This window comes from Mus caroli, chromosome 5 (assembly GCF_900094665.2).
Source record: "Mus caroli chromosome 5, CAROLI_EIJ_v1.1, whole genome shotgun sequence".
Taxonomy (NCBI): Eukaryota; Metazoa; Chordata; class Mammalia; order Rodentia; family Muridae; genus Mus; species Mus caroli.
In genome coordinates, this window is record NC_034574.1 from 27,837,137 (window position 1) to 27,848,967 (window position 11,831).

At 41.7% G+C, this 11,831-nt stretch overlaps 1 protein-coding gene across 1 annotated transcript in view; it reads left to right on the forward strand.

The window, feature by feature from the left end:
- Positions 1–11,831, forward strand: part of Depdc5 (DEP domain containing 5) — a 128,165-nt gene that overhangs the window by 23,830 nt on the left and 92,504 nt on the right. The window contains exons 9-11 of the mRNA XM_029477345.1: positions 789–858; positions 8,004–8,082; positions 10,320–10,381. Of these exons, the coding sequence (XP_029333205.1) occupies positions 789–858; positions 8,004–8,082; positions 10,320–10,381 (211 nt within the window). The remainder of the gene's footprint in view (positions 1–788; positions 859–8,003; positions 8,083–10,319; positions 10,382–11,831) is intronic.

The window sequence follows — 11,831 nt, forward strand, 5'->3', positions numbered from 1 at the left end:
TTTTTTTTTTTTTTTTGCAACAGGCTCTCACCTTGTAGCTCTGGCTGTTGGGGCATCATTATCTAGACCAGGCTGGAAATCACAGAGATCAGTGCTGGGATTTAAGGCATGCCCCACCTCTCCCAACATTTTGTTTTGTTTTGTCTTGTTTTTTGTTTTTTCGAGACAGGGTTTCTCTGTATAGCTCTGGCTGTTCTGAACTCACTTTGTAGACCAGGCTGGGCTTGAACTCAGAAATCTGCCTGCCTCTGCCTCCAGAGTGCTGGGGTTAAAGGCATGCGCCACCACACCCGGCTTATTTTTTATTTTTTTGAGGTGTGATTTCCCTTCAATAGGGGCCTTGGCCCTTAATATCTCCTGACTGCTTGTGTTAGGAACCTAGGATTAAAATGGTGTTTTCTCTGTATTGAAACTCACTGTATCAGGGTTAGGATTAAGATAGTTTTTACCAACACTTATTTTTTGAGTTTTGGCTGAAGCTATAAAACTGCACCCAATAATTTTGTATATCATTTTTGAGGGTCACTGTTCTTGGAAGGTCCAGTTCTCTAGGCCTGTATATTTTCTGTGGACTCCACTTGTTTGTATTTAGGACACTGAGAGCTGTTTATAGTAGCTAATCTGCTCATAGGGTTCTCAGTGGAAAGGTAAAACTGACCAGGTCGTTTGCAAATAATTAGACCTAGATGACAGACAGAGGAGGCTGTCTTGATTCAGAAGACAGTGAGTGACAGAGCCACCTGGAGAGAGAGATAGCGGCAATAACTTGTATGTGTGTCTCCTTTCAGGGCACAGGCTGGTGAGCTGTGGGTCAAGAATGAGAAGGTCATGTGTGGTTACATTAGTGAAGAGACCAGGGTAAGAGTTGCAAAATGACTTTCTGGGTTTGTTTCCTTATACCATTATGTCTGAGTCCTGAATTCACAACAAAGGCATAAGCAAAACCCTCATGACTGATACTGGCTGCCCAGCTATTGTCCTCTACTGCTCTCTTAGTTTATAGTTGGATCTTGGCAGGTTGGAATTGGTCTTCATTTTCTTCTTCCAAATTCGTTTGTTCAATCTATTAAATACAGAACTTGTAGTTGCTCTTGCTTATAGTCCCAGCATTCAGAAGGTGAGGCAGGAGGATTACTGTGAGTTAGAAGCCATTCCAGGCCATGTAATCAGTTTGAGTTTGGGCCACAGGGTAAGACATATCTGGTACAGTTCCTGCACTTAGTAATTTCAAGTGTTTGTTGAATGGATATTCTTGTTTTTGAATTCATAAAATGACCCTATGCATTAGGCATGTACCTATATTCCAAATGACTTAAGAAACTGAGGAAAAGCCAGGCATGTGCCACACACCTTGAATTCCAGCACAGAGCCAGACAAATCTCTGAGTTAGAGTTCAGTCAGCCCAGCCCAGTTGATTTACAGAGCAAGTTCCAGAACAGCCAGGCTACACCAAGAAACCCTGTCTTGAAAAACTGAAAGAAAGAAAGAAAGAAAGAAAGAAAGAAGAAAGAAAAAAAGCAAGCAAGCAAGCTGAGAAGATGACCTTGGTTAAAAATAGAATAAACATTTTTTTTTTTAAAGCCGGGGCTATCAATGTGTAGTCCAGGTTGGTCTTGAACTCTCAGTTGTATCTTTATCTCTGGAAAGTTGAAATGATAGCTATTACTACCACCCTAGCTTAGAGAACAAGATACCTGTATATGAAAAGAAATTAGCACTATTGGGTTGGGGCTGAACCTTAGTGGTAGAGTAGTTGCCCAGTGTGACAAGACCCTGGATTCAGTCCCCAGAATTAAAAGGGGGGAAAAATAGATATTAGTATTATAAAATTTACTAGCTACAGAATTGGCTCAGTAGGTAAAAGCACTGGCTGTGTGAGCCTAATGATCAGAACTCAGATCCTGAAAGTCAGATGGAGTGACTCCAAGCATCGGTAGGTATCCTCGCATGTTCCTACAGGGGAGATGGGAAGTGGAGAGGAGGCCCTTCAGGCTCCTCAGGCCTGAAGAAAACCTTCCTCAGTGTGGAAGGTTGCTCTCTGACCTCTACCTGAGCACCAGCGTGTGTGCCACACCACTTACACTTGACTACACTCATCCTCTCCCCCTCACAGACCTCTCAGACCGAGACGCACAGAATTTAAGATTCTTACCCCCGCACTGATATACATGTATATTTTGGTTATTCCCCTTTTCAGTGATGCAGTCAAACCTATGGTAATACATTAGCCACATCACAACCAGCCCTCTTGCTTTAGGGAACTTCATAACCACAACATATGCTTGGTTTTCCATCACATAAAATATCCCAAGTGTAAATTTTAAAAGGGGAAACGGACATAGCAGTGCACTTTTGTTGTTATCGTTGTTGTATTTTGAGACAGGGTCTCACTATGTAGTTCAGGCAATCCTGGAACTCACTGTGTAGATCAATCTGGCTTTGAATTCACAGAACAGGCCTTCCTCTGCCCCCTGGGTGCTGGGATTAAAGGTGTGTGCCATGACACCTGGCTAGTGGACACTTTTAGTCTGAAAACTTGGGAATTGAAGGCAGCAGAAAGGAGAATCAGTAGTTGAAGGACTGACCTACTTCTGTCTTTAGAATAATTTTGCCTTAAAGGGTGTCTTATTTGCCATTCTGGGGGGAGCCCAGGGACTTGCACATGCTAAGCATATACCATTGAACTACATCTTTAGCCCCCAAAGATATCTTTTTTTTTTATTTACTTACCGTTTTAATTTTTTTAAAAGATTTATTTATTTATTATATATAAGTATACTGTAGCTGTCTTCAGACACATCAGAAGACAGAGTCAAATCTCGTTACAGATGGTTGTGAGCCACCACGTGGTTGCTGGGATTTGAACTCTGGACCTTCGGAAGAGCAGTCGGGTGCTCTTACCCACTGAGCCATCTCACCAGCCCCGATATCTTTTTTTTTAAAAAGTTTAAGTATAGAACCCAGGGGTGGTGGGTGGTAGGAGTGGTGGAGGAGAAGGAAGAGGAGGAGGAAGAGGAATAGGAGAACCTGGAGGTGGTGGTGGCAGTGGCTCATGTGTAATTCCAGCACTTGGGAGGTAGAGGCAGGTGGATTTCTGTGAGCTCAAGGTCAGCCTGGTTTACAAAGTGATTTCCAGGATAGTATAAAAACTACAAATGTTTTTCTTTCTTTCTAAAAAATATGCCATGATTTTAAAATGTAAGCCAGGTATGATAGCACATGCCTGTAATGCAAGCATTTCAGAAGAATTTAGCAGGATTACAATTTCAAAGCCAACTGTTGCTGTGTAGTAAAATCATGTCTTAGGAAAAAGTTAACATGTAGCTCAGGGGTCTCACACTTCTTTGGCATGTCTGAAGTCCTAGGTTAAATTCCTAACACTGCATAAAGGAACTGGCCTTAGTGGTACCTGTAAGTACTGAAAGACTCTGAGAGGAGCCCCTTGCTCAGGCCTCGGGACAATAGTGGACACCCAAGAACTCACGAGAGACCAAGCTTGATGCAAACCACATGAGGCTTTATTCGGGGAAAGCCAGAACTCTGGGGATGACTCATATCCCATGCAGGGGTAGAGGAGTCAACCACGAGGGTAAAGGGGTCTTGGTTTTTATAGGCCCTTGGGGGAAAGGAGAAGGGGGGAGTAGGGGATTTCCAGATCTAAACAATATCTATTCTCAAGAAATGTGTATGGGAGGGGTACAAGGAAAGAGTCTGGTGCAGGTGTAGCAACTCCGGATTGGCCCGGCTATGGTTGCTGGGGAGATTTTCTGACTCTTTCCCAGCAACCAATATCACAAACACCTGGCAATGAGGTGCAACAGTGGGCACACACCTGGGTTCAAGGAACGGTCAAAACAATTGCAGATACACGGGTTCAAGGAGCGGCCAGAGCATTGTGCACCTCTATTTTTCTAAATCAGTGAAGCTAGTTCTGCTAACAGTGGAATCTATTTTGCCAATTTCAGGGCTTCTGTGACCTTTTACATTCTGTCAGGATCTTTCAGTACAGTACTCAGGAGGCTGAGATCCAGACTAGCCTGGGCTTCATAGTGAGAACCTGTCTATTAACAAAGGAAAACAAACAGGGCTGGGGTGCTGGCTCTCTGGCATTTGCTGTGTTAACTTGAGAACCTGAGTTCAAATCCCTAGCACCCATGTTTTTTAAAGTAGTAGACATGGTCACACATGATTTTCCTGGAGCAGCATTAGGAGGGACAGCTAGGGTGACAGTGGAGCTTACTGGCTGCAGTCTGACAGGCCCTGTGTAAAGGGAGTAAGGCACACAGTGACAGCAGGACCTCTGAATTCTTACAACACACAACACAGCACACATAGTCAACAGTCACACACACACACACACACACACACCTGCTATCTATGCACAGAATTCTTGATACTAATCCCTAGAAATCACCAGATGATCAAAGTTAACACTTTCAGAAGTGTGTTTTCCCTAGACACTGTATTTCTGTGTTTAAAAGAGAATAAAAGTCTAGCAGAGGTAGCACACACCTTTAATCCCAGAGGCAGAGGAAGGTGGATCTCTGAGTTTATGGCCAGCCTGGTCATGGGTGTCAAGAAACACTGTTTTTTGAAAAACTGGGGTGGGGTGGGTGAAGGGAGATTATCAGGTACAGGAATTCTTCAGAGTGAATAGTCCTTTTTTTTTTTAAAAATATTTATTTATTATATATAAGTACACTGTAGTTGTCTTCAGACACTCCAGAAGAGGGTGTCAGACCCCATTACAGAGGTGGTTTCTGGGATTTGAACTCAGGACCTTCGGGAGAGCAGTCAGCGCTCTTAACCACTGAGCCATCTCTCCAGCCCAAGTGAATCGTCTTTAAGGAGTAGTCTCCAGTGAACTGAAAAAGAGATTTACATTCGGCTTTTTCACCAAAGTCCTTCAGAGGTAGCAGTGAATGACTGAATAACAGTAGTGGTAAGCACATAAAGCCAAAATGCCATTTAAACTTTTGCTTGAAGGGAATGTACAATATCATTTATAATTTATTAGGCTCATTTGCCAAGTCTTGGTTCAAGTTCTTGAGGTTTCTGTGACTTTCTTTGGTAGAGCTGCTGCCCTTTCTATTACGTTTCTTGTGAATCTTCTTGAAAGTATTGCAGTACGTTACCAGTCCTTATCCAAGTGCTATAAAACTCCAAGAGGTTAGGGATCCAACCTTGCTTCTTATGATAACAGAGCTCAGAGTAAGATTAAATAACTTCTTTTTTGTTTTTATAGAGTATTTATTTATTTTCCGAGACAGGGTTTCTCTGTGTAGCCCTGGCTGTCCTGCAACTCACTTTGTAGATCAGGCTGGCCTCCAACTCAGAAATCTGCCTGCCTCTGCCTCCCGAGTGCTGGGATTAAAGTCGATTGCCACCACTGCCCAGCTACAGTATTTATTTCTTGTGTATGAGTTTTTGCTTGCCACATATATATGTGTGTACCAAACATACCTGGTGCCCATGGAGTCCAGAAAAGGTCTTTGGATCCCCTAGAACTGGAGTTGAAGACAGTTGTGGGCCTCAGTGTGGGTGCTTGTGGGTGCTGAGAAATCAACCACCCTGGGTCATCTATAAGAGCATCCTGCTCTCTTGACTACTAAGCTATCTCTCTAGCTCCTGATTTTTTGAAGTAGTGTTTCATGTAGCTCAGGCTGGCCTTGAGTTCTCTGTACCTAAGGATTACCTTTAACTACCAACCCTCCCGTGTCCACCTCATAAGTGCTGAGATTGTAAGCATGTGCCATACACCCAGTGTATTTGGTATAGTAGATCAGAGAGTTTTGTGAAAGGTAGGCAAGCTTGCTACCAACTGGGCATTCTATCAGCCAGAATGAAAAATGAATGGGTAAAGTTTGCTTTTAGCTGTGCCACTTCACAATTAAGAGAATTCCTCCATTGTTTGAAAAATTCTTTTAGTAAAAAAAACACTGAGTATATATTTTTCACTGAGTATATTTTTGTTTGCTTTTCAACACAGGATTTTGCTATTTAGCCCAGGTTGGCTTTGAACTGACTGTATTCCTGCCTCATTTTTCTGATTTACAGGATTACAGACATGAAACACCACATCAGAGTTTGCTCTGTTCTTCTTATTTATTGTTAAAATTTTTTTTCTTTTTTTTTTTAATTAGGTATTTTCCTCAATTACATTTCCAATGCTATCCAAAAAGTCCCCAATACACTCCCCCCCCCCCAATCCCCCACCCACCCACCCCCACCCCTTGGCCCTGGCATTCCCCTGTACTGGGGCATATAAAGTTGGCAAGTCCAATGGGCCTCTCTTTCCAGTGATGGCCGACTAGGCCATCTTTTGATACAAATGCAGCTAGAGTCAAGAGCTCTGGGGTACTGGTTAGTTCATAATAATGATCCACCTATGGGGTTGCAGTTCCCTTTAGCTCCTTGGGTACTTTCTCTAGCTCCTCCATTGGGGGCCCTGTGATCCATCCAATAGCTGACTGTGAGCATCCACTTCTGTGTTTGCTAGGCCCCGGCATTGTCTCACAAGAGACAGCTATATCTGGGTCCTTTCAGCAAAATCTTGCTAGTGTATGCAATGGTGTCAGCATTTGGAAGCTGATTATGGGATGGATCCCTGGATATGGCAGTCTTTAGATGGTCCATCCTTCACAGCTCCAAACTTTATCTCTGTAACTCTTTCCATGGGTGTTTTGTTCCCAATTCCAAGAAGGGGCACAGTGTCCACACTTTGGTCTTCTTTAAAATTTTTATATAATATATTTTGATCATGTTTTTCTCTCTCCCTCAATCCCTACTTCCCTATCCAACTGACTTTCATTAAAATAAACATAAAAAGTTAAAACAATGAAAAAAATCAATAGACAAAAAAAAATGCCAAAACAAAACAAAAGCACCCACAAAACCGTGAAATTTGTTTTGTGTTTGGCTAACTATACTGGTCATGGAGCATGCCCTGGAATATGGTTGATTTACCAAGTAACATTCCATTGGAGAAAACTGATTTTACCTTTGCCTACAGATATCAATTGTAAGTAGCATATTGGTTAGGGATGGGAGCCTGTATCCTCTTTCACCCTTCAGTTCTGGGACCACATCTTGCTTGAACCTGTGCAGGCCTTTTGCTGGTCTGCCTTATGTGTACTGCCTTGATCTCTGTGAGTTCATGTGTGCATAAGTCCTGCTGTATCTGGAAGACACTGTTTCCTTAGAGTCATCTACCACCTCTGCATCTTACAGTCTTTCCATTTCTTCATAACAGATCCTGATCCCTGAGGGGAGAGGTTTGATGAAGGCAATCCATTTAAGACTGCTCCAGTCTCTCACTCTTTGCCCATTGTCTGGTTGTAGGTCTCTGTTAATTCCTATCTACTGCAAGAAAAACCATCTCTGATGAGGGCAAAGTGAGGCTGTGATCTATGATTTTAGCAGTATGTCATCAAAAGCCATTTAATTTCCATGTTCCTTTAGTTTTTTTCCCCTAGGCCCATGGCATACATATGTAGTATAAGCTTCTTGGCCATTTTAGCAGTGTCAGGTGTGGGGTTTATTTCATGGAGTGGACCTTGAATAATAATAATAATAATAATAATAATAATAATAGACCATAAAAACTGGTATTCTTAAGTGTATAATTATGTTGGGCTGCTGAGATTGCTCCGTGAGTAAAGGTACTAACCACAAAGCCTGATGGATCTACAGTTCAGTCCCCAGTACCCACACAGTGGAAGGAGGGAACGAACTCCAGCGAGTTTTTCTTTGCCCTCTACGTGTATACACACACACACACACAAACACAAACACACACACACACAAACACACACACTTACGCATAAGCAAATGCACACATTTACATTCACATTCTTTCTTTCTCTAAACACTAATGAATAATTGTAGTTAAATATGTTACCATTACCATCATGACAGACTTTGAGACCCTGTTCATCCTGTAGAACTAAAACTGTATACAAATCATTTGCTTTTTAATGCAATTATGTTTTTATTTGTTACAGGTGGTGTTCCGTTCTACGTCGGCTATGGTTTACATATTTATTCAGATGAGCTGTGAAATGTGGGATTTTGATATTTATGGTACTGTTTCCTAAGTACTCATTGTAACTGGCACTGGAAAGAACTCTTGGTAGTCTCTAAAGATGTGTTGTGCTTTCTTGCCAAACCTTTCAGTTCTGTCCTTTTTACTATTATTTTTTATTATTCTTTTTGCTGCTGTTTGTTTTTTGAGATAAGATCTCATATAGCTCAGGATGGCCTTGAACTTCCCAGTCTCCTGTCGCCCAAGTACTGAGATCAAAGCCATTCACCTCTGTGCCCAGTTTATGCTGTGCTAGAGACTGAACCCTGGGCTCTGTACAAACTAAGCAAGCATTCTACCAAACTGAGATAACAGGCCAGGTATGGTGGTGTTTGCCTCAAATCCCAACATCGGGAGTCAAGAGGCATTCAGATTTCTGTGAGTTCAAGGCCAACCTAGTCTACATAGCAGACTCCTGTCAGAGCTAGATAGTGAGACCCTGTGATTTCTGATTATCCTGCCTCCCAGGTGTTGTAATTTCAAGCATATACTACAATGCACAGTACTCTGTTTTATTAATATTTTGTGAGTATGTGCATGCATACACCCCACATACCCACTTAAAGGGCAGAGGACAACTTTACATAGATCAAACTTTGTCATCAGTCCTGAGCAGCAAATGCTGGTACCCACAGAGCCATCTTGCCAGTTCCTCTATTTTATTTATATAAACTGTGTAGATAATGGAGAGACACTCAGAAGCAGAATGTGAATTTAAGGAATGCAATAAAGTATGAATGAAAAACCTGCTCTGGGATGCTTAGGTAGCAGTAATCTCTGTCTGCTCACAGGACCTTGCTCTATTACCCAGGCTATCTTCAGATTCATAAACTTCTTTCCCAGCCTTTGAGTGCAGGCATATACTACAACTCTCAACTTGGTGTTTTTTACTTAGTTTACTTACTTCCTTTCTTCCTTTTTTTTCTTTTAAGACCTATATATAGCTGGGTGGTGGTGGTGCACGCCTTTAATCCCAGCACTTGGGAGGCAGAGACAGGCAGATTTCTGAGTTCCAGGACAGCCAGGGCTATACAGAGAAACCCTGTCTCGAAAAAAACCAAAAAAAAATAAAAAAGATCTATATATTTATTTTAAGTATATGAGTATACTGTAGCTCTTTTCAGACACACCAGAAGAGGGCATTAGATCCCATTACAGATGGTTGTGAGCCATCATGTAGTTGCAGGGAATTGAACCAGGACCTCTGGAAGAGCAGTCAGTGCTCTTAACCACTGAGCCATCTCTCTAGCCCCATTTAGTTTACTTTAATCCACAGAAAAAAAAACAAGTTTGCTTCATGGTATTTGAATTATGACATAATGATCACAGAATGTTAAAAATTACAGATCCTGTGTCTACCCCACCAGTGTCATGATTTGTACAGTTCAGATTAATGCAAATTAATTCTTGCTATGCATCAGCAAGGATATTTATGGGTAGAAGGAACTATAAACAACAATTAATGAGTGCCTAAGGCTTATCAAATAATTTTTTTAAACTTTTATTACTTAGAGAGAGAGAGAAAGAGAGAGAGAAAGGGAGAGAGAATGTGTATTGTGTGTGTGTGTGTGTGTGTGTGTGTGTGTGTACGTGTGTACAACTTTCCGGAGTTAAGTTTTCTTTCTCCTCGGGCTTCTGGGAATCGAACACAGGTCGTTAGCTTTGGCAGCAGGTGTTTTTACCCATTGAGGTATCTCAGTGACCATGCAAATTATCTTCTAATACACTTTAAGGGCAACTATAAGAAGTATCCTATTTGGAATTTAGGTTGTTCTCTTTTCTTAAATACACAATATATCAACCAGTCGTCTGCCTCTTTAAAAATTTGGGTTTTACTTTGAAGCCAATACTGTAATTATGAGATTATGTAATTATGAGAAAGTAGAGTCCTGTGCTTTCTGTGCTAAGGAAGCACCTAACCTCCATAATTAAACTTGGCTTGATAGATTTGAAGACACAGCCAATAGAGTATCTAGTGTATTTAAGTAGATCCTCCTACATTTTTGTACTTTATACTTTTTTCTTTGTTTTTTGTTTGTTTGTTTTGTTTTGAGGCAAGGCCTTGTAGCTCTGGCTGGAACTTGCTGTATAGAGCACATAGATATCCCCCTGCCTCTGCCTCTAGTGCTGAGATTATTGGTGTGTGCACCACATCTAGTGACTTTGTACTTTAGCAGAGCCCATTACTTTGCCTTTGGTACTGTTCACTGACCACCTCCTCACTGCTTCCTTTCAGGGGATCTGTACTTTGAGAAAGCTGTGAACGGTTTCCTCGCCGACCTGTTTACTAAATGGAAGGTATGGTTCTTTATACAGTCTCTAATCTTCTGGGTGGCTATCACTCACTACATTTAAATTTTTTCAGTTATTTAATTTTTTTAGTTTTTAATTTTTGAGACTGTTTTCATGTCGCCAAGGCTAGCCTCTGACACCCTGAGTAGCCAGCCAGTGATGACCTTGAGCTTTTGATCCTCCTGCCTTAACAGGAACTGGGATTGTGAGTGTGCGTTTCTTTTGTCATTCTTTTTCTATTTTAGCTTTTTAGTTGTGTCTGTGGGCTATTGGTCAACCTTTGGTGGTGTTCCTTGGGTATTATCTACCTTGTTTTGGGGTCTTAAGTATGCTGGGTTGGCTGGCCAGGGAGCCTCAGGGAGCTCCTGTCCCAGCTGCACCAACATTGGGGTTGCAAGCATGTGCCCCCACCTCCTGGCTCCCTTAGCTTCTACTTATCTGTTTTTGCAATCAGTTGTGCTTTTGATGTCATAAGAAATCACTGCTGGAGCTGGAGCGATGACTCAGCACCAACATGGAAGTGTATAACTGTCTACAACTCCCAATTCCAAGGGATCTGGCACCCTCATATACACACACACAGGCAAAAGACCAGTGCACACAAGATAACTCTGGGCATGAGGTGCACTGTAATTCCAACATTTGAGATGTAACTCTAACACTTGGGGCATAATCCCAACATTCAGAGGACGAGGCAAGCCCAGTTTAAACTATGTGGTAATAGATAGATAGATAACAGACAGACAAACTTTGAAGAGTTTAGGGTATTAGCCCTGATATTTAGGTATTTAACTGACTTCCATGTGTGGTATGAAGTAGAGTCCAAATTCATTGTTGTTTTATTTTTCTTGATTTTCTTTTCTTTCTTTCTTTCTTTTTTTTTTTTTTTTAAGATTTATTTATTTATTTTATGTATATGAGTACACTGTAGCTTTTTTCAGACTCACCAGAAGAGGGCATCAGATCTCATTACAGATGGTCGAGATGCCACCATGGGGTTGTTGGGAATTGAACTCAGGACCTCTGGAAGAGCAGTCAGTGCTCTTAACTGCTGAGCCATCTCTCTAGCCCCTTTTTCTGCCTTTTCAAGACAGACTTTCTTTGGTAGTCCTGGCTGTCCTGGAACTAGCTTTGTAGACCAGGATGGCCTTGAGCTCACAGATATCTACGTACCTCTACCCCTAAGTGCTAGAATTAAGAGCATATACCACCACTTGCCCATTTAGATTCATTCTTTTCCATATAAATATTAAGTTGTCTCAGGACATCTGCTGTATAGAGTATTCTTTCCTCTCTATAATGGACTTTGTTATCCTTGTCTAAAATAACCAGACCACAGAGATACAGGTTGAGCCTGTCAGGAGCTGAGACTACACTTGTTGACTCGGTAGACAGCCTCGTTTCATGTCCACCAGTAAGCACCCTGTTGTGATCCTAAGACTTCATGGAAGTCATT